The sequence below is a fragment of the Ammodytes marinus genome (assembly GCF_949987685.1).
Source record: "Ammodytes marinus genome assembly, chromosome: 10".
NCBI lineage: Eukaryota > Metazoa > Chordata > Actinopteri > Uranoscopiformes > Ammodytidae > Ammodytes > Ammodytes marinus.
Window position 1 is genome coordinate 11,797,808 of NC_137214.1, and position 23,762 is coordinate 11,821,569.

Genomic DNA, 23,762 nt, shown 5'->3' on the forward strand with positions numbered 1-23,762 from the left:
GCAGGTTGCACCCACGCCACACATATACACTCAAATAGTTATGCCCCATTAGTACAGTAGAGCATGTTACAGCCTGTAGAGTACCACTTTAATCCAACTCCAACAATGTATGTGGAACTACGAATGACAACATATCTACACAAGCACACACAAAACAAACACGCAAAAAAACCGAATACGCCTAAAACGTATAGTGGAGACATATGATGAGGATAAGGGAGGGCAATCAATATGGGGGCAAGGAAAGCCAAATGCATGATAGAAAAATAGGTAGAACGGAAAGAGTGAGAGAGCAAGTACAGAGGTAAGAGACAAACTATTCATGTCTCCCCCATGATTCATGAAATCTCTGTCCGAGCCAATCAGTCACTCAGTCACAAAAGTTACCTTTTTATGATTCATAATTTCAGTTCTTTCCCCCGCGGGACGGAACAGTTAAAAATGCTCATTGCTTCAAATGAAGCAGTGAGCTGCAAGGTGTACTCAGGTTTTAGCCCAATTTGAAATGCGTATGTTATATAAGTGGTGCAGTGACCAATGTTGCTGATGTGCCTCAAAATAAGACTGCTTTTCTAAGATTGACAAGGGAAACTTTGAAGAATCTGATTACGATGCGACGAGTGTTGTCAAATTATTTTTTGAGTTGAAGAGTGTATTCATGCAGACAATCAAACAAACATCGTAGACCCCTTAGGCCAACTGGTACTATTTGTGAAAAGATTGCAAATCGTCAACGAATAGTATGGTCTGTTGATCTTAATACATTCTGTATCTAATGGATGAAATTAAGTCAACTGAGAAGAATGTGTCACTGTAACCGTAGCTGTGTACGTTTGATGAATATATGATTAACCATTTCTCATTAGAAAAATAAATTATCTTATTATTTTCTATTATTATGACGACCAGATATGCAGTCTTCCTCCTGTCACGAGAAAATTAAGATAACATAGATGAGAAAAGCCTAGACAGTATGTTAACTAGGAAAGATGGTACAATCATGATATAAGATCTCATTTGAACTGAGAATTGATGTTATAATAATGGGATCCTTATCTCACTAATGAAAAGCTTATTATGAGAGAAAAAAAGAATTGTCCACGTTAACAGAGGAATGCAGGAGTGCTTCTATAGAAAAGAGTTTGGAGAAAAAAATTGGAGGTGAGATTTAAAGAAGGGAGGGATGGATGGATGGATGGATGGATGGATGGATGGATGGATGGATGGATGGATGGATGGATGGATGGATGGATGGATGGATGGATGGATGGATGGATGGATGGATGGATGGAGGCAAAGAGGAGGAGGGGAGAACAATAGTACAAACGGAGAAATATAGCTGAAACAATGCAAGTGCTATAGGGTAGGAAAAAATACTCTATCGTTCATCGACTAGACTGCAGAGAAGTAATGAAAGCAACACGGCGTGAAGGACAGAAAGGAGGTGCAGGAAAGAGCAAAACTCAGTACAGCCGTGCCCTACATATTTTCGCAGCCAACACCCCATGCTCCTTATACACTTTGCATGAACAACACGAAAGCAAGGGTTTTGAGACGCTAATAAATCTTCCATGCCGACTTATTTAACTATTAATGACTGCTAGTCATGATCGTGATTATGATGGAGACTTACACACGCACCTGGAGCCGCCCTCTGATGGTTATTTGGTGGAATGACAATAACTGCTAAATCTGATGTGAAAAACTTGAGATGCAGACAGAGTAAGTTGTATTTTCAGGATGCCGATAGAGAGGGAGAGGGAGATGTATTGGTAAACAGAGATACCCAGGGGAGGCATGCCTACTGGAGCTAGGGAGCGATAATGTGACACACACACACACGCGCACACACACACACACGCACACACGCACACACACATACATACACTTAGAAGAAGGCCGAAATATATCTGTGTGGGGCTTGAATACATGTGCACCACAAACACACACACACACACACACGCACACACACACACACACACGGGAAACCACACTAATGCATCCACACCCTATGAATAAATAAACAGATGCACCCAGCACACTGATAAACAAACACATCAATTACAACCAAACAAAGCCCACGATGCCCTCTACAAGATTAAAAAGACTGACCTTTATTGACCATTGAACTACGCATGACACACGCATAGACATAGATCCTCTCCCAACGCAGTCACACACACACACACACATACACCCACCCTCAAGTCACCCATGGGCAAGGGAAGTCACACACCTGTGGATCATGTTTTCTGATCTGTCAGCATCAACTTTTGCACTGTAGTAACAAATGGTGTTTACACTTTATCACATGGCACAGCTGTCGCCTCAGCACAGTGGGTGTCGTAAGTCTCCCCTACACAGGGACCTTTGTCCGTAAGGTGGCTCTTGGCTGCCTATTCAGCACACTGCACTTCATCATCAATGTTTATTAGCAACTTTAGTGCTGTAATCGGCAGCCTTATTTTCTCCAGTGCAGTGTCACCAGGCGCTGTGTGTGTGTGTGTGTGTGTGTGTGTGTGTGTGTGTGTGTGTGTGTGTGTGTGTGTGTGTGTGTGTGTGTGTGTGTGTGTGTGTGTGTGTGTGTGTGTGCGCGTGTGTACACAGACACTCACTGGGAGTAGAGCATGCGCGAGCGGACGATGAACTTGAAGATGTACTCGAGGGCTTTGAGGGTTCGGAGGATGGGCTCACACTGTTCCCCTCGGCTGGACACATCCAGGTACCTCTTCAGCACCGACATCAGCTTTCTGGAAGAGATAGAGATATGGGACAAGGATAAGAAACAGAGAGGGAGAGAGAGAGAGAGAGAGAGAGAGGGAGAGAAAAAAAAGACAAATCTAAATCCGTCGGTCGGAATTGTCGTTCCTTGTCTGATGTCCCACAGGTCGGAAAGTCAATCTCCCAACTCTATTTTTCACTTCCATAGAGCATAAAAAACAGAGTGCAACAGGGATGGAGTGAAAGAAAGACAGAGAGAGAGAGAGAGAGAGAGAGAGAGAGAGAGAGAGAGAGAGAGAGAGAGAGAGAGAGAGAGAGAGAAAGAAAGAGAGGAAGACTGGCAGGAAGGCACAGGATGAGAAATGGCAAAACAGTATTTCACACCTCAACAGATGTACCTTTCACACAGCTCACGGACATGTTTATGTGCACGGTGAGAGAAAAAATCTCACTCCAAAATGTGTACACCCTGCAGGCATCTGTAGACACATAAATATGCCTGTGTATATCAACAGTGTGTCAAATCAGTTGGGAAGAGGTAAGGGGTGGCACAGAGTTCAGCCTAAGTGTATGACCTCGCCGCACCTCTCTTCCTTAATCTCCCTCTGCATTATCTAAATGGAATACGGTACTAGCAGATTCACAACAGATAAAACCATAATATGCCTACCGAGGGTTTAGACCTGTGCTCTCTATTTGCTTTGAATGGCAACAGGGGATCACCCACTAACTGGTTTAAATAATAGCAAATACTCTTAAACAATACAATTCCCCTTTAATAATATTTAAATGAACTTGCTGAACTCACAATCCGGCCCCTATCAGGTTGGCCTTGACATAACTAACGTTTCAACTATATACAGACCGATTTCTGTTTTTTTAAGTGCACGGTTTAAATGCAAGATCAGGAGGATTTATTCCTTTTTTTAAATAGCGAGAGATTGGGATTTTTAAAATGTATGGAGAGGGAGTTAGAGAGTTTTACATAATAGCCTGTGGGGCCTGACGGGCGTTAAGCCGCAGTGACCGCCTTAAAGAGGGTGAACGCACCAACACAGTGGCAGAGATGGAGGGATGGAGAGACAGATGAATAGACGGAGAGAAGAGCGGACGTGATCGAGGAAGTGGCAGGGATAATTGGGCAGAAGGTAAAGTAAGTGAGTAAAGATTCGGAGAGGGGGAGAAGAAAAGTGTGCAGGAGGAGTCAAGACGTGTTTTAATTTCCTAACCGGAGCTTTGGCAAATGCAAACAAAACGTTGTCTCCAGCGTCCCACTGAATCAAGTGAAGTGAATTAACGGGGAGGAAGAAGCAGACAGAAAGCGTTTGGGGAGCACGCCTGAGAGCTTAGGCTGCTGCTCCACTGAAGAGGCAAGGTTAAGACTCCTGCCTAGCTGGCCGTACAATAAAGTACAATACTGTAATCCTGTTCAGTCAAGTGCCCCAACGGCCAACACACACACACACAGCTGACCTCCATTTGGGAGCTGGATACAGTGAAGCATTTAGCCACTTAACAGTAGATCCTCAGATGACATTTAAATAATAACACTGGGTTTAACACTTGGGAGACTTTGGGCATAGAGTGTAATGTTCTTACAGCATTAAAAAGGTTATATCCGACTAGGGATCACCCACGCTAATGCTATGTAATGTATGTTTTTAGGGTACTGTCAAACTTTCTAGGAAGCACGACATAGGGTTTTGTTTTGGCCTGCAGCATAATTGAGACTATCTGCTGGTGGGTTTTTCAAAAGATTTCACAGTTCCCAAGAGGTGGGAGAGTTGCCTCGTGAAAGATCCATAATCCTTCATTTGAAATGCAAATAAGAACTCTGCATAACTCGTTGGATACACGAACGCTAAAGTTTTCAAACTAAATGTGTTTTTTTTTACTTTAACACTAGACCTGCCACCATCTTTGAGTACTTGAGTATTCTACAAACTGTTCCATTGATTAATCGAGAAATTGGATAACACCTTCTACGTTTAGGCGGGTACACATGTGAGATATATTTGGAAAGCTAAGATACTTGTGATTCTATTGATAAAGTTTTAGCAATTTACCCATGAAGCGTTATAATAACGCTAACCTTTGGATTGACCGCTCTCACTTGAGCCAATATGAGGCAAGGCAAGTTTATTTATATAGCACAATTCAGACAGAAGGCCATTCAAAGTGAGTTACAGTGGCATAAAATACATCAAGATTAGACATTAGAAATTGCATTTATGAGCCAACATGTCCTCCCCATAGCCAACCAAACACTGTGCCGTTGTATACAGTTATATGGAAACGAAAGGGATGATATTTAGTGATGTTTTTCGAGGAATTGTTTCAGCTTTATCCAACACTGACCTTCCACGTCCCTAAAGGTCTCAACTGAATTAAGCGCACAGCTGGAACTTTATGGAGCCCGCAGTAAAATGATTTAAATCTTAAATAAAACAGTCAAGCTCAGGGAGTTTAAACTGATAGTAAAGTCTCCTGCTGCAGATTCAATAGAGAAAGATGACTATGCTTTCTCCAGACTGTACTGTATTAAAGAATGAATCCTTAGCTTTTTGTTGCATTTATGAAGAAATAAAAAAACTTTGCAATGTTTGTGAAATAGTTATACAAAATTATCCGAGGATTTTTATATTATTATTGTCCACCTTTTTCCAGTTAGAATGCCTACAATATAAAAATATGTAAACTGACCTCATCTTCTTACGATCCACATTTAAGCATTCTGAGTGGAAAATATGTAGAAACTTTCTTCATCATATACTCATTCAAATCTGATGCCATGGTGGTGACAAAAAGAGAACAGTGCCTTCTGTCATTTGGAGAAAAAAAACCTCACACACAACACAAGCCAGAATTAGATTAAAGGAAGACGCCTTGTGTTCCAGGACTTGACCTACTTACTTGTAGGCCAGTGTGGCGCTGAAATGCTGCTTGATGTAGGCCTCCAACACTGTGTTGAAGTGCTGGAACTTTCTGTCAGCGATCAGGCCTATGATGTATATCTGGCACACAGACAGGAGGGAGAGAAACAAGAGAGAGATGGAAAGATGTGTACACAGCAGTGGAGTCAATAGCCCGTCAAGGAGTCACTTTCATCAGATCGACAAGGCTCACACACACACACACACACACACACACACACACACACACACACACACACACACACACACACACACACACACACACACACACACACACACACACACACACACACACACACACACACACACACACACACACACACACAGTGGCACATACACACACACACACAAACAGTGTCACACACAATGCACACTCACCAAGGCGTCAAACACCAGGATGTTGTAGTCGTCGGTCTGAGAGTGTTCCATCATGATGTTGAACAAGGCATCCAGAGTGTCCTGCAGAAACTACAAACACACACACACATACAAAATGAGAGGTCCGGTTAGAGTTCAAACACACACACACACACACACACACACACAAACGTATGGGAAGAAGACACACTTGTATTTACACTACTGACCTTGACCACCTCCTCTCCATCGATGATTTTGAGTTTCTCCAGGTTTTCTTTGAGGAGTTCAGGCCGAGTCCTCCACTTGAGCAGCCCCAACAAGCCCACTGCAGAGGACACACACACACACACACAGATAATATTCTACTGTCTCAACTATATACATACACAGATAGTCCTGATTAGGAGAGGAGGTTGAGTGAAGCTATTGTAATGGAAACAGTCCAGTTATTAATCTTTTAATTTAGAACTTTTCACTTTCTGTCAGTACACTTGACGATGAGTGACACCGTCGTGTTCTCAAAGAATACAAAAAAAACTATTAAACCTAATTTACCGGTGAGACAACTTTTAATATAATGCGAAATATAAGAAGTCAGAATTAGAGCTGAAACAATGAGTAAATGCATCGCCTTCAGAAAGCAAAGAAAATTCACAATGCGTTTGATTAAAAATGAACTCGGAAAAAGAGACTCCTTGGGAATTGCATATGTGTTGTTCTAAACAATTGCTTCATGTAAACATATTTACTATTTATACATGAATGATTTCTTTCATATTCAATTCTATGTTTTCCCAGTTAAACTGAGCAAACAAAAAGAAACGCAAGACTTGATCTGCCATGTTAGCACTACTCCCTGTTCCTTTACTTCATTCAAGTCAACGGATTCTCTCATTAATTCTGCTAGAGCTTGACATGGGGCAGATCTCCATGTCTCTGTAGGGCTGCCCGCTCCAAGCTCGCAGCCTGCCCTGTCCAATCATTTCCGACTCACCAAGCCAAGCCGCACATCTGGTGGGTGGCCCCTAAAACTCCATTGTGTGCCTGCTGCATGCCTGAGAGCCTGTGTGTGTGTGTGTGTGCGTGTGCGTGTGTGTGTGCGTGTGTGTGTGTTTGCGGTGTAGGTGATTAATAGTGCAGGATAATGTTCATTATAGTGATGGACTGGCTTCCTCAGTAACAGCTGTTGCACTGCACCTGTGTCTGATGCACCTAGCTATCGGAATTGTGTGAGTGTGTGTGTGTGTGTGGGGGGGGGCTGTCTTGTTTAGCTGCCTACAAGAGTGTGTAGGACATTATGACGGCACTCCCCATTAAAAAAACCTAGGTATGTTCTCCCCTTCTTTTGCCTCCTATCCCATAGACCACGCACGCACGCACGCACGCACGCACGCACGCACGCACGCACGCACGCACGCACGCACGCACGCACGCACGCACGCACGCACGCACGCACGCACGCACGCACGCACGCACGCACGCACGCACGCACGCACGCACGCACGCACGCACGCACGCACGCACACACACACACACACACACACACACACACACACACACACACACACACACACACACACACACACACACACACACACACACACACACACACACAACGTTGGCAACATTAAGCCACTTAACAGACTGACTGTAAATTGGCACTAATCCCTCCATCCTCAGGATATAGCCCTCCCCCTTGTTTTAACCTAACCTCACCTCAGCTATTTTCATCCTGACTCAACTTTTAGCCCTTAACCTAAAAATAGCACAATAACGAGGTTATACAGCTGTTACCTTATTTCACTACCAATTTCATGAGTTTTCTAAGTAGAAATCTGACATTTCCCGAACCATTTAGCCCAATCGGCATGCCCACTGGACCAGTTCCAGACTTCTAAACAGTGGATTTGTCCTCTACCAATTTCACAGCCAACCGATGATTCATTGTCTTGGCATGGCCTTATTACACTGTTGAAAGAAGATGTTAATTAATGTTTTTTTGACTTGTCGGGTTTCGTTTGGAACACCCTCCTCAAAACTTCTGCCCTAACCTTGTGTGTGTGTGTGTGTGGTGTGTGTGTGTGTGTGTGTGTGTGTCAGTGTGTGTCTGTGTGTGTCTGTGTGTGTGTGTGTGTGTGTGTGTGTGTGTGTCAGTGTGTGTCTGTGTGTGTGTGTGTGTGCGTCCGTCCATGCGTTAGCGTGCGTGCGTGCGAGTATGTTGTGCATTATCTTCAAATAAAGATGATTTGCCCTGCCAAGTCTCCTGGGCGGCTTATTGTCAACACAAAGTCACACATTTTCTATGTATTTGAACATTGTAACACCTACCCCACATACACACACACACACACACACACACACACACACACACACACAACCAAAGCCTATGTATACCCACCGTTCTGTGTGAGTTTGGTGGAGCAGACCAGGGTGGAGATCATGAAGCTATCTCTGGAGCTGACTGACAGGCCTCCTCCACTCCCAGACAGGCTGCTGGAGCTGCGGCTCACCCCTGCCCCCTTGTGGCTGTCCCCGTGGTGGTGGCGGGTGGAGGGCAAGGACAGGTAGCAGTTCACATCTTCCATGCGCTTGCTGTCACCCTACGAGGACAATGCAGAGGGAGAAGGTCACTTTTAACCCATATAACGTTGACTTTTATTTTTTGGGGGCATTTTTATTCTTTATTGATAGTGCAGAGAGACAGGTGAAATGGGGCAGAGAGGGGAGTGACATGCAGAGAACGACCGCGGGCGGGAATTTAACCCGGGTCTGCTGCTGGGCCCGGCCCGGGAGGGGGACGCCTTACCAACTGAGCTAAAGGCGCCCCCCATATAACGTTGACTTACCGCTAGTGCTACAACTTTGCAGTAGCATTGGTACAATAATAATATTTCCTATTTCCTTGCAACAAGCGTCGATGCAAATACAGGGTTAGAAGACAAAGGCGTGCAGTGATTACCAGGCCAGTCTTGAAGGAAAATACTTGTTTGATAAAATATATTAAATTTGCCAGTTCCGCAGCAGTAATCTGTGACCATTACGCCTTAACTTATTCTGCATAAATCAACTTCTCTGGAAAACAGTGGGGCAAGGACAGGTTAGAAAAACAAGAGCACAAACAATTACTATTGATGGAACATTTCTCTTGACAAAGTGCTGAAACGTTAGGCTAAACACAAAGGAATGGAAAGAGACAAGATATTTTCTCCTGGCATTTTTATTTTCTATTTGGTCTACAAGTTCTGTTTAGGTGACTATACTTTAACTAAAGTGAAATTATTCCATATATAAATGTAACATTTTCTGTTGACAGATTCATTCAGACCCCAAACCTCAACTGTGTAGCCGGTAAGTAATACTGAGTGAGTGGGGTTGGGAAAGCAGAGGGAGTAAGAGACCGAAGCCGTGAGTGGCACAGACATCCAGCAGGAAAGCAGGGATAACGAGAGATAATCGAGAAAGAGGGCACGTACAATCCATTTGGTCTTTTGGGCGAATCGCGCGTAATTAATCTTCATTGCGTTGGGCATTTAATCAATAGGGGGATTCCATTTTAGCTCTGGCTCATTTGGCAGGAAATCTATTTGGCTTTCGCTCAACCCGTCTGGGTGGGCCATAATCTCCCGTCCAGACTCGCACAATGTTTAGGTCTGCTTTTGATAATGGTGGAGACAGAAGACTAGACATTTCTTTCTCTGCTACTATACTTTTTCGAAGTCAAACATTCCAATCTGCATTTTTCTACCTTCCTTTAAGCATCGCCCCAGATGCTTCATTGATTTTTAAAGTCCACCATCCGTTTCTCACCATTAAATTCACGCATGTTTTGCTATGTGTAGAATGAGTGAATGAATTGAGCTTTTGTACAGTCAGAAAGAAAAAAAACTTCCCCACACCATTCATGTCTGGCCATGAATTATCAATCAAAAGAATCCTGCCCACTTGTTGTGTTATTAAACACCGGCGGATGAGTTACCACTTTCATTTGACATACCACTTAAAAAAACATTCAGATTTATTGTCTGGGGGCTGGTCCAATTCCAAAATGGATTGGCCCGACAACAAGTAAAGCTGTGACCTTTTCTTCTCATAAAAGACTCACTGTGTCATTTATTACTCTCACAGGAGCTTTTGCATCTGCAGTAGTATAGCTGAATGTTTGTTTTTATTTGTGCTGATCTGGTCTTATTTTACACACTGGGGGTGAAAGGAAGATGGGATGATAATAAATAAGTTGCACATCCACTTTTGAAATAACAGAAACTTACTTACAAACTTGCAAATCCTATCTTAACTGTTGGTTAACCATGGTAATCACAGTTGGGACCTAATTTAGGAAGATTACATTTTTTTTTTTTTTCAGCCTTTATACAGGAAATCTCATTGAGACACGGGGTCCCAATTGGGGGATGTTCCTATCCCCAATTCAAGATGGGAATAGTGCATTAGAGAAGCATCCTAACTTCCAAAAATATTTAAAAAAAAGTATCCTAAATACAGGATAACCTTTTGGCCATCCTAACTTTTTCAGACCTTTAGGCTAACTGTATTTTGCTAGACCTATGGCTACAACACTCCGTGAGATGTCTGATACCGCAGATTAAAAAATGTTCCCCTCTGCAATGACCATGGTGGGATAACTTCCCCAAAACAAATCGTCCTTCGCCCTCTCCACAGATGTCACCAACACCTCAAGCTCGTCCGCTTTAAAGTTATTGGCTCGCCTTTTCTGCTCTGTATTGTTAGTTCAGCAAAGTTAGCTCTTAGCCTGCATGCTAACACTAATGTCAGGCTGGGTTGAGACAGTCGGTTTAGAAAGAGTTGGGTTGGTTGCTAGTCAACAGACATACAGTAAATGTTGAAAAGCGATATTAGATTGAGCAGACAGGATATGGTCAAATAAGATTCCTAAAGTTAGTTTGGATTTGCTTCTGTTATACAATATCAGAAAATATATCTTATGTTTTCCTATCTTAACTTAGGTTAAGTTTCTGTAACTGGTTCCCAGGGAGCATACATGTGTCAAATTCATGCTTAATTTGATTCTTGATACGATTTACTTCGACAAGACGCCGAAACAACATTCGTGACTTAATCTGTTTCCTTTTTAACAATGGCTCTGGTTCTGCTTCTGACCTTGAAGACCACGAGGTCATGCAGTCCGTCTGCTAGCACCGTCCCGTCCTCCTTCATCAGACGAACAAAGGCCATGGCAAAGTTCTTCTCACTCTTGTCCTTGGCTGGAGATGGAGGAGACGGATGTTTAAACAAAAGGAGGGAGAGGGTCAGGGGAGGAATAACACATCATGGAAACAGCAAGAGTAAAGACGCTGATACTCACACTCCTGGGAAGAGCGGTGTCTGAACATGAAGCGTAAGTGAATTCTGTGCATTTCTTCCAGAGAGACAGCCACCTGGAGGATATATCTCACGTTGTTATGGAATATTAAATGACTTATCTTTACATTTTACAGGCATACCATAACATTCTCGGGTTTATGTTTCTTGAAGGTTATGGCAGAGAGGAGGAATGCAAATGCACACACACCTTAATTGTCTCCACCCAGCGGGGCTGTTTGATTTGGTAGTAGATGACGGATCTGTACTCGCTGACCACCTTATCCCCTGCTCCCAAGCAGATGGAGTTCTAGGAAAGAGGGAGAGAGAGAAAAAACATGTTTTTATGTTTGTTTGTGTGTGTGCTTATGCACATGTGTGTGTGAGTGTGTGTGTGCATATGTGCATCCATGTATGCCTAAGATGGATTTTCCTTCTTGCCGGGACCAAGCCACAACCAAGTTTCCCCTGACTATGAGAGGCTGAGTTAGCTCTGGAACAGTGCTTTGCTTGCTTCACTGGCCTAGACCACCACAATCTCCAAAACACAAACACACGTGGTACACACACAAACACACACAGCCTGCCAAAAAACTCTGCAATCTCACACAGACAAACACACACACAAACAACTACAAATTCCTGTTGACAAAAATCACTTTCCTATTAAGACAGACCAGCGTGCTCCTTGCATCCGCTCACCTGTATGACCTTGCCGTCCTCATCACAGACCCACATGATAACCTCTACGTTCTTCTGCGTGGTCTTGTTGTACTTGTCGTAGTCTCCTCCCTGCAGGGTGAGGTAGATGTCGTTACGTACATCCCCAGGCATGATGATCTCGGGGAAGCCCAGCTTGCGGGCCACCACGGTGCTGCGGTCCACCAGGTGAGGGTACTCCTTACGGATCTGAACTATGTCCCCCACCAGAGCCTTCATGGTCACCCACAGACCTGAATGGATGAGATAGGGCTATACATTAATGTTTGTCATGGTTCACAATTAAAGTATATAAGAGGAACCATCAGTTTTTGTTGATTCTAGTGCCCCCCCTTTGGACAAATGTGGTAATGTTTTTTTAAGCCTGCTGTCCTAAAGATATTTGCCAGTGTGCTATGGTAGCCTGGCACCACCGCTCAATTTTTATTTCCCTTCAGTAGTCAGTCTGGGTGGATTTTCTCCTGTATATTTTTTACTGTTCCAATCAGTGAACAGAGGGAGTGGTGGCTATGAACAATGACGTGCGCCAGTTTCAGTTGCAGAAGCCGGCGCAAACGTTATGTGATTGGTTGGCAGATCCAGAGTGGTACTGGGCAGATCCAATAGTTTTAAACGTCAACAGACACCAGCCTTCAAGTGAGTATACGTTTGTCAATTGAGCGATTCCAAACCTTCTGTACAAATGAAATGAAGTACGATGGTCTGGTAGGACCAGGCTAGTGCTATGGTGGTGCGTGCATTTGTTTTGGAAGCGGGTAAAGAGACACCAGGATGCACCGCAATGAGGTAATGTATTTGTATGTGAGTATGTAAGATTAATAATGGTAATATGGCGACGGTAAAACAAATTAAACCTTGATATAGTACCATATGGGAAACCCAGAAAATTCTGGTCTGCCTGCCTAATTCTTTTTGTCAAAGATCCCAGGAAATCCAACCTGAGCAAAGGCTTTAATAATAACCATGTAAAAACAGTGTTGTTTCCACTAATGGTCTTGTTTGCTGTCACAGCTCTCTGATTTAATAATCATAAGAATAATGAGAACGTTTCATTAACTTGTAAGAGTGTCTCAAAGTCTCTATAACAACAGGATGTTTGTAGTGAGGCTGCAAGTTACTTTTCTAACATCATTTTTTAGAACCCCCTCAAAGAGCACTTGGGCCATCATTGGACTGAGATTTATAGAATTTAGACGGATGACAGACTGATGCATGACACATTATCGGAGATATATTACAACCTTTGAATGGGGGCATTAATCTGAAAACTTATCATTTAACAAGTTGATACATTTAGCAAAGTAGAGAGCCTATATTTCATTTTTGGGATTTCACTGGAGGATGTCCATGATCCTTCATCATATCAATTGAGCAATATCTGATATTTATAAGCTGTTAGTTCTTGATTTATTCCTTACTCGCTCGTCCGTAATTACACTTTTTATAGATTTTGTCCCAGGCCCTGAATGTGAGATATATTCTCCTCAGTCAAAAACACTTTGGAAAAGTATGTGTAGAAATCAGAAAGTTAACTTTAATTAATATACTTGACAGAACTTTAAATGGCCAAATACTGATACATTCAAAATAATTCACTCAGAAAAAATAGGCACCACTCAAGGCTGGGTTTAAATGAACGGACCAGATGGGAGCTTTCATTTCGTTCTGCAGGTAGTAGAAGTAAAATCAAATATAAAAAACCCAATTAATAAATAAGGAATTTCAAGGCTCGCTTCTACAAAAACTGAATGTAAATCATTTTCTAAATGTGTTCAGGGCCCAACAGACACACTGAAACACCAGGCCTTAAAAGCATGGCGTTAAAGTGACATCCACTTTGTGTCACATCTTAGTGTTTACCTGAGGGAGGACATAATGCTAAAGTGTTCCAAGGTGAAGCAGAGATGTAACAACGTTGGCTGCTCTTGTTGAAGGCTACACTGTAATAAATACTATAAAATGTCTGTCTCCTGTTTTAGTGACAGGGGTGGTAAAACAAAGGGAGGGAGGAAGAAAGGATGTAGGTGCCACCATAATAGGCAGGGATTTTGTCCAAAAAAGAAAAATGGGCTCTCACAACTTTTTAGAGAAATGATGTGAGAAAGAATGGCCAGAGAATGGAGGGACAAAGGGAAAAACGGGGTGACCTATTTTTAGGGAAATACATAATTGACATTGTTAAATCTAGACTAGGTCACAAAGAGAACATTTTCAAAGGTGAATCACAACCCTACGGGGACTACTTCAGGCTGTGCGTGTGTGCGTGCGTGCGTCCGTGTGTGCGTGTGTGTGTGTGCGCTCTGTGCTGTGGCAGAATCCTCTGAAAGCATGAAAGAATGAGAGATCGGGGGCGAGTAATGTTAAGAACAGACATCTGGTGGCCTTTAGGTGCTCCATCCATATCTGCTGGTCCAGGTGTCGTCTGTTTTCCTATCAAGGTGATGCCCAGGGCCTTGATACAAAGCTGAACGATACACCCGAGCAGTCCCAACATGTGAAGTTACTCCATGTGGAACTACACGCCCTCACACATAGGCGCTTGTCAAACGGGTTAGTAATATGAAAACATGGGACTCAAGGGTGCACACTGTCCCATAGGGGTATATAGTGTCCTTGCTCTCGCCCACAGAGCCGAGGGAAGAGAGGCGAGGATTTGATGATGAGAAATGACCATTTTGTCTGGCCCGCAAATGGCTAGGCTAGAGCATAGCAGCATACACAGTCAGTCCAGTGGGAATCGACAGTGCGTGCAGGTCCACTAAGTTTGGCAGAGGAGCTGAATGGCTTTGCTACACTAAAGAGAGCAAAGGCTGTGGAAAAGTAACGGAACAGTACCTTGGCCGCCACTGTCTCCTCGCAATGCTGTCACTTTGTTCAGCATGGTGTGGAGAAAGTCGTTTTCAGCAACCACCCTGGAGGCAAGTAAACAAACAAACAAACACAAAGGCACTTCAGAAAACACACAGAGAGGATTTATTCTTGAAATAAAAACAGCATCCGTGAACAGATGGTTTAAGTAGAAGAGAGAGAGAGAGAGAGAGAGAGAGAGAGAGAAGAGGTAGAATAAAAGAAGAGGGAGATATGAGACGTACGGGAAGAAAGGGATGAAATGCTGCTTCTCCTCATCGCATTCCATCTTCCCTTTGATGATATCGCTGATGTCCATCACTGTCGAGGAGAGAGAAAAACAGAAAATGCGTCTGATGAAAATAAAAAATAAAATAAAATGCTATGCAGTAATTTCTAACGAGGATTCGCATCAGTCAACAAAAGAAAGCCCCAGTGAACTTCTTTTAGATAAAGTTCTGTATCACACACAAGTAAAAGTGAAAACCAGACCTTACTTGGTACCTTGACAGCTGTTTTTGTAAGGTTACATGAGGATATAAGCAACTTTTTGGGAAAGAATAGACCTAATGGTAAAGGGGGAATAAAAAGTAGTGGACAGACCCGATCAATATTTAAGTTGTGTTTGTGCAAAAGGATGACTGTGGTTGGACCCAGGTTGCTCCCCGGTGTAAATACTAAGCGATAATACTGTACCTGCAGGTAAGCTGCAGCAAATCAAACAGAATTACTCTGACCATTAGGGACCCATAGTAAAAATGACTGAAGAGGTCATTAAATATCATTACTGGAGGCTAAACTGGTGGACGGAAAGACAAAACATTTGTTCGATGTCATAAAATGTATTGAAGCTTTAAGAGAAAGGCTACTAAAACCATTCAGCGCTCAGTTAAAAAAATAACTACAATTCAGACTTTGCACATTGCCTAACTGACTACTAGTTTAATTGGCAAATAAAGCAGCACTCTCAACCCAAATTAAATAGCACAGGTTTCGCTGTCAAGTACCTGCCACCCCAAACGGCCGTCTCAAGCCCAGGGTGCACTTCTTGTTGTTTGCTTCTTTCAAGTCCATCCTGCCCACTCTCACTATCTGACAGATGAGGTAAATCTTCTCCCTGCACAGGTCTTTGTTCCCAAGGTCCTGACAGAGAAAACCAGGGCCAGGAGAATAGACAAAAAAAAAAAAAAACAGAAGAAGAAGAAGTTTAGGTGGTGGCAAGCAGACATATAGATAACAATGCAATGTTCTAAAAAGGAGTAAATCCATTCATATCCCACACAGTGCAGCAGTGTCTGTAATGCAGACAGTGTGATAGTGCCCTCCGGTGGTCACTTACTGTAAAGACAACCTTCAGGTTGTTGAGCATGTCGATCTCCTTGGGGAATCCTTTGCTGCCCCAGCGTACCAGGTAGTTCTCACTGCAACAAAGAGGCATAACATTTAAAAGGGACACAGAATATTCTGTTACTCTCATGCAAAAGTACAAAATACTATGAAGATATTTTTATTCCCATTGATTGAAACTCTGCAGATTCACTCAACTTGTAATTATTTTTTTTAGGGTTTGTGCATTTTCTCGTAGTAATGAATGGAAAATCCGTCCAACCCAGGAGTGGGCAGATAACACAGGACTGTTTGGCCCACTGTCTGCCTTCATGGTGTACATGAGCAAACTATATGCAGTTCACTGATGCTGAGTTACTGTGTGTTCAAATGTTTCAGTCATCCTTTGACAAGCGAGAGGATTGACTGATGTATGCTCGACAGTGTGGCAACATAATTTAAATTCAAGCGCTAAAAATACAACACTTTTTCTCCCCCAAAAGCCTATCTTTTTTTTAGGCTACAAGGGATGCAAATGAAGACAGACAGCAAGACAGACACACAGCAAATGTGTGTGGGCACAGTGAGATGCCTTAAAGCTGAGGAAATGTCTCTACCTTTCCCAAGACATTCCTGTCATAAAACCCTACTAGCTGCCATACTGTCAGAGAAAAAGGCAGATGGACAAACAAGTTGAGGGAATGGGAAGCACAACACAATTAAGCCGAGGATTTAACAAATCAGACAAACATAACAAGCGCAGATGAGACGGAAGAGAAGCCGACATCGGGACCAAATAGCAAGAAAGTAAGAGACATAATAAGAGAAACAAGAAGGTTCCAGGAGGTCTATCTTAAAACTCCCAGCTCCCGTGGCAGAATCAAACGCCAACCCACTATGACAGTGAGTGACAGGGCTTAGCATCAGCCCTGTCAGACACCAACATAGCACTGCCAGTCACCATCCATCTGCTGCACTATAATTTGGGTTTTCTCTCTATCCTTATTTTTGACACAGCTTTGTTCTAATTAATTAGGGCTTTGACAATGAACGATATTAGAAAAGGAAGATACGAAAAGAAGGAAAGGTGCAAAGAGAGAGAGAGTGAGTGAGTGAGTGAGTGAGTGAGTGAGTGAGTGAGTGAGTGAGTGAGTGAGTGAGTGAGTGAGTGAGTGAGTGAGTGAGTGAGTGAGTGAGTGAGTGAGTGAGTGAGTGAGTGAGTGAGTGAGTGAGTGAGTGCGTGAGTGAGTGAGTGAGTGAGTGAGTGGGTGAGTGAGTGAGTGAGTATCGCATGAAAATCTAAATGATGAGCAATATATAATCAATATATAACTACATGAAAATTACAGTGTTTTCAAGAAACAACAGTAGCTGTTCATAGCCAAACACATTGTTTCACACCTTTGCTGTTTGAGTGTCAGTGGTTTGAGGTTAGGGACTTCAAGGTAAAGAGTGAGAATGACATGAGAATCTCTGTCACCTGATGATGTTCTGTTTGATGGGATCATAGAGGGACATGAAGAGCTCAGAGTCTTCACCTATTCGACACACAAAGTTCCTGACAAAGACGTAGAGGCTGTGGGTGGGGGACGACTGGATCCGCGCCGAGATCCCGCTGTGGTCTGTCTGTACATCGGACTGAAAGAGTGGACATTAGTTGTAGGACATTAAATTGGCACAAAGGGTAGTACAATGGACAAAATCTGCAAGCCAAAACGCCTTCATTTCAACTTCCTTCCAAACATGGTCGGCTGGTATAGCAATTATTAACAGTTGGGTAACTTAATGCTAGGGATGTAACAGCTGGAGTGTCCCGATTGAGGCGTGTGTAAGGGGAATAGAAAATCACTGAATAAGGAAAATTATAATAGGGTATATTCTCTTTTCCTATACTAATGAATCAACGCTGAAATGTAAAATAGGCTGCATGGAGTTTTAAGTGAAGTGACGCCAATCTGTGGTGCAGTGAATTCTTGATTAGGTTTTGCTGACCAGACATTTTCTTGCAAGTAAGACGTATTATCCAGATGAAGTTTCCTTTAACTACTTTTTTGCACCATGAAAAAATATATATAATGACAAAATAGTGATCACAATTAAATCTACTTCTGGATACCATTTTCTCCTTCCAAAAAAATCCCATGGTACACTTGTCTGAGGGAAGTCTACTTTAATTGACAACACTCATATACACTTGAATTTGTCGAAAGAGACTTCAGACCACACAGGCACGGATATCTTGATGTATTTTCCGTTTTTACTATTTCCTAAATGTAATTTTCTAATGTCCAATCGTGATGTATTTTATGCCCCTGTAAAGCACTTTGAATGGCCTTGTGTCTGAATTGTGCTATATAAGTAAACTTGCCTTGCCTTGCCTTACTGCAGTACACAGCAATGTCATAAAACGTAATTCTTTTGAATCCATTTCCCTTACTTGCTCCTCCTTGATGCGTTCATTGATCTTGGCTGTGGCCTGCTCGTGGGCCCTGAACAGGCTGATGACACTGGCCCGCTCAGGCTCCAAGATGTTCCCATCCTCGTCCCGCACCACCTGGTCCAGCTCCAGGATCCTAAAGAACAAATGAGAGAGGGAAAGAGAAAGGGATGAGACGGAGGTGGAGATGGAGGATGGGAAGAAGACGGAGCGGATGATGGGAAAAGGGAAGAAAACGTCTGGTTAGAAATAAATGCACATGTCGGTTAGTGGAGACAAGAGCAAATTATCTTTTTTTTTAAATGTAATAGGTGAGAAATATAGACTTTAAGGTGAGACACTGCAGGTGAATAGGGAACAACTATATATATATATATATATATATATATATATATATATATATATATATATATTTATTTATTTATTATCATGAAGATTTGCCAGTTGCGCAAATTTACATCTATTTAAAAAAGAAAAAAATCTACGGTATATGTTGGATAAAGCCCGAGTTCAAACTCTTGTTTTGCACAAAGTTTTTTCTAAACAGATTTTAGATACAGCCTTTATTCCTCATATAAATCAAAATATACCATGAACAGGTCTGAAAAATGCATTTTCGGCAAGTTTCTAAGAATAAAATGTGTTAGAGAAATCAGATAGTTAACAACATATGAACGAATGTAATAACCCTTTCAGAATAGTGCTAAAGATGATATTGGAAGAAGATATGTTATGGGTGGAAAATAGCCAAAAATATAAAAAAGAATTGATCAGTGATTGAAAAAACTATAGATAGTTTTGCTTGCAGTGTCTTGCATTAAACAGTAAAGAAGTTTGATTGTTTTAGAGCAGACATACTTGTTTCCATAGTCGATCTTGGAGGTGACTTTCTGCTTGAGCTCCTTGAATTCGTCACTGGGCAGAGTGCCAGACAGGAGCTGTGAACGCCACTCCATCAGCTCCCACATCAGCCTCTGGACCTGCTTTACCCGCATATGCTTGTTTGCCTGGTCAAGGACATGTGTAATGTTATGTTAGTCAAACACACACATTCACAAGCACAAAGAGGGTTTTTGCTCGTTTGTTTTTTCTTTACCACAAAGAGCTGCTTCCATATGCTTCCCCACTCTCTCAATGTGGTGGTCACCTCCTTCACCAAGGGCATCTCTGCAGAAAGCACTACCTCCTCATCTCTGGAGTCAAACACACACACACACACACACACACACACACACACACACACACACACACACACACACACAACAAAATGTAACAATTTTTTTCTTTATTAACTAAAGGAGATAGGTGAAGACTTCTTAATTCCACTCACCCTCGTTTTTCAATGATGACCTCTTTCAGATGGACAAAACTTGAAGGGAACACGCCCTGGGGAGGGAAACAAATGAGAAAAAATAATCAGTAGCATCTCTCTCCTTTCCTGTCCAAAATACTATTAAAAGGAGATCTCCCAGTCAGTTGAATGACGCTGGTTGAATGTTGTGCATTATGTGTTATCATCATCTCTATGTTAAAATATCTGGTGTCAAACCAGGCTGTGTGTGTGTGTGTGAGCTCTCACCTGTTGGGCTCTGTTCCTTGCCAAGTAGCCTCTGTACCATCCTAAAAGAGAAATCAGTCGTCAACTTAGACTGAAATGTAAAAGGAAAACTAGGACGCCGCATACAAACTTCAAACGATTTGTATAATGCTTCATATGAGAGTTATATCATGCACAGTATGCAATGTCTCAGTATTTCATTTGAAATAAATCCTCCTTTATTATGAGTGAAAAAAGAAAGACTTTAACATTGTTTATCAAAAAAGGCATCGTACCCTGTCTGTACTTATGTAACTGTACTTTATTTTTGATTGATGCAGCTTGTTTATTATAAGAGAAAAAAGGGATGTTTTCTTTGTTAGACATGCCATGTGTAAAGATGCAACATATTTATATATCTCAAGCTTTTTTTCTTTTATTTTTAACAACATATAGAGGTTATTTAGGCGGCCCATATAACAGCAGTGATGTCATTTTTAATGTAGAAGTGTCCCATTAATGTTTTCTTCTTACCATCGCAGACCTCCTGAATGTGGACCATGTCTCCCACCTCCAGGGAAAGCTGCTTCTCTCCTTTGCCGATAAAATTCCATTTTACTAGAAAAAAAAAATAATTAACTTAACTTAAGGAAATTGTGACGATGAAGCTTTTTTAACTTTCACTGTATGGAACAAATGATTAGTCGATGTATTAACTAAAAAGAAACGTCATTAAAATGATGAATGAGTTTTCAGAGAGTATGCTACGCAGCAGGTATAAGCATTGCAGAATCAGCATGGCAAAGCATTGGCAGCAGCTGTTGTACACGGCTTCACAGTCGAGGGTACGTTAGATATCAGTTTGTTGCACAAAGTTAAGCTCAGCAGTGAAACTGGCGTATGTCCACTACAAGCTCACTAGCCTTTCTCGATTCCTGTTGGAAAAGAGAAATCATTTACTTAAATGGTTTGGGCGCTAAAGACCCCGTCAGCAGTCAATTTGAATGAATGCTAAATGAAGTCCTTCTTGTGTCTACAGTTTAAAACTGTGCGTTGCAGATTATTTATACAAACTGTCTACTACACTATGTGGCTGCACAGCTTCAGACTCAAACAAACTCTCTTCCTTCTTCCTCCACTTCCTGTGTTGTAGTCTCACACAGACCAGGAAGATATTCAGTCTAGATACAGTAGAAAACAACACTTCACTGATAAACCATATTAGTAATTGATTCAAAATGGATTTTATAAATGTCTCGTCGATTCCGGTAACACTTTAAAATAAGGGTACATTAATTAACTGTTAGTTAATGCTTAATTAAGGCTTAATAAGTATTTACTAAGCATTACCTAACTGTTAATACATGCTTGGTACATGCTTATCAAACATAACCTTAGTAAGCATTAACTAAATGTTAAGCTTAGTTTATGCTTAACAAAGCATTAAGTAATAAAGCATTCACTAGCAGTCAATAACTAAGCATTAACACTTACTTAATGCTTAATAGGCATTAACTAGGCATTAACTAACCATTGATAGAATTAACTTAGCATTTACTAACAGTTCATTAATGTAACCTTATTGTAAAGTGTTACCTCAATTTCACTGTCAATCCTACGGAATACACTGTTAACAATTGGGATGAAAAACTTGATATAGTCTTCACTCACTTTCTACAGCTAGTAACAGATAAATCAATGCATCTTCTGCAACAGCCCTGTCAACCCCCTGCTTTTACAGTCCGTATTCTATCTAAGTTTGTGTCTGTCTTGCATGTGCAACAGCAACACATGCTAATCAGCTCCCACACACACCGGATAAACTACAGATTGTACTGACAAGTTGGCACTTTCACTCACAGGGATTTGTCCCTGGTGCCAAAATCAATCTTCCGACACTTAAATCTGTCATTTTGAGGTATAATGTATGGTCTTGCTTCAGCATTTATGTGTTGCATAATGTGTAATGCATGGGAGATAGCCTGCTAACTGCTACTCAAATCTCCATCAGCTTAGGGATGGATGGTAATTTTGTTTATGGCTTTTATGGCTCACGCAAAGCGCTGTAGCTCTTATGGGTCCAGTCGCATTAGAGCTAAACGTTGAATATGATTTTAGGTTTTTAAGCTCTTTGGGGTGAGGTCACATCTGCTATGTATATCCCCCACAGCCCTGTGAGGCCGTATAAGCACCTGCTCACATCCTGTTAAGCAGGAAGTGATTGGGCGCTTCTTTTTCTCTCATTCTAATTCATAGCACGGATAGTTTACCAGCACATCTAAAACAGAGGGGCACTATAGCACCATGTACGCACATGCAAACACTCAAAGACAACCGAGTGAGCCCATTCTGACTTACCTACACCATACCGCTCCGAGATGGCCCTCGTCCAAGGAGCCATGATTGCATGTAGTCCGTTAGTTACTTTCCCCTCTGAGTTTTGTTTATGTGATTCCCCTCCTATTTATCTCTCTCTCTCTTTCTTAGTTGAGGGTGTGCACTAAACTTCTCACTTCTGTTTTTCTTTTTACTTTAAATGAAAGCAACAAGCCCATCCCCCTCCGCCTCTCTTCCTCTTCTGTCTCTCAAGGGGAAGTGGGTGACAACAGAAAGGTGGAGTCCTATAGAGACCACAGGCCTATGCAGTGTGTGAAGTCTCCATTTTGCTCAATTGGACTATGTTACCTTTATTATAACTGAATGTGAAAACATCAACAGCATGGGGCTCTTGTAAGAGCACCACTGGGCTTGAATCGTTTCTGTTCAAAGATGCATAATGTAATAACAGTAAGTAAGCTATTGGTGATCCTTGTACAATGTCATCAACACATGGACTGCCATCAAAACACGAGAAACAATAAGTCTGTTTCAAGAAGAAGAAAGGGGCAGACCTTGGAGAAAACAAAATACAAATGATAAAGCTTATATCATATATTTCAAGAAGTGGCTATGAAAGAAGATTGCTATCACTTATGTTAAACCAAATCAGCTTCAGTAATGAGATTTGAGTGTCACTGTGGGCATCAGAAAAAAATACAGAAATCCTGAGTTAATCATCTTCATCTTATTTACAATCTTTTACTCAATTGGAAAATGTTTGCCTTTTAAACATTGGACATTTGTGGAGACGGCGATGGTGACAGTTTGTCTTGCTTTTGAGTGTGAAAGCTACATTTATTGTGCATTGGATAAGAATACAGAATTGGGTATATATATTCGGTTTTGTAAGTGGTTTAGTTGAAAGGCACACAAAACGGCGAGCAGCTGTGATCCTGCATCCGGCAAATTGTCATCAGTTTGACAATAGCTAATATTTGTGAGGTGTGAAATGTGTTTCTCAGTGAGCAGAAACACAGCAGCAGCTCAAACAGCATCTGGACCGCTGCTGTTTAAAGTGATACTATACATGTGCCTTGGCATACAAGACTAAGACTTCTGGATATGCTTGTTTGAGGAATTCTAAAAAAAAGGATGCAATTCATATTACTAACATTTTGAAAAATATGAGACTTATTCAACAAATCCCCCTGAATCTCCCTCAGCT

At 41.8% G+C, this 23,762-nt stretch overlaps 1 protein-coding gene across 1 annotated transcript in view; it reads right to left on the bottom strand.

Moving 5' to 3' along the window:
- Window positions 1-22,713, bottom strand: part of dock2 (dedicator of cytokinesis 2) — a 107,827-nt gene extending 85,114 nt beyond the window's left edge. Inside the window, exons 1-21 of the mRNA XM_080035781.1 lie at window positions 22,577-22,713; window positions 20,753-20,836; window positions 20,261-20,301; window positions 20,012-20,067; window positions 19,778-19,874; window positions 19,540-19,688; window positions 18,682-18,817; window positions 17,725-17,882; window positions 16,258-16,339; window positions 15,926-16,061; window positions 15,164-15,239; window positions 14,907-14,983; window positions 12,054-12,304; window positions 11,563-11,661; window positions 11,356-11,428; window positions 11,151-11,254; window positions 8,413-8,614; window positions 6,242-6,339; window positions 6,033-6,122; window positions 5,635-5,735; window positions 2,616-2,750 (exon numbers count right to left, since the gene is read on the bottom strand). Of these exons, the coding sequence (XP_079891907.1) occupies window positions 2,616-2,750; window positions 5,635-5,735; window positions 6,033-6,122; window positions 6,242-6,339; window positions 8,413-8,614; window positions 11,151-11,254; window positions 11,356-11,428; window positions 11,563-11,661; window positions 12,054-12,304; window positions 14,907-14,983; window positions 15,164-15,239; window positions 15,926-16,061; window positions 16,258-16,339; window positions 17,725-17,882; window positions 18,682-18,817; window positions 19,540-19,688; window positions 19,778-19,874; window positions 20,012-20,067; window positions 20,261-20,301; window positions 20,753-20,836; window positions 22,577-22,619 (2,288 nt within the window). The 5' untranslated portion in view covers window positions 22,620-22,713. The remainder of the gene's footprint in view (window positions 1-2,615; window positions 2,751-5,634; window positions 5,736-6,032; window positions 6,123-6,241; window positions 6,340-8,412; window positions 8,615-11,150; window positions 11,255-11,355; window positions 11,429-11,562; window positions 11,662-12,053; window positions 12,305-14,906; window positions 14,984-15,163; window positions 15,240-15,925; window positions 16,062-16,257; window positions 16,340-17,724; window positions 17,883-18,681; window positions 18,818-19,539; window positions 19,689-19,777; window positions 19,875-20,011; window positions 20,068-20,260; window positions 20,302-20,752; window positions 20,837-22,576) is intronic.
- Window positions 22,714-23,762: the final 1,049 nt, after the last annotated feature.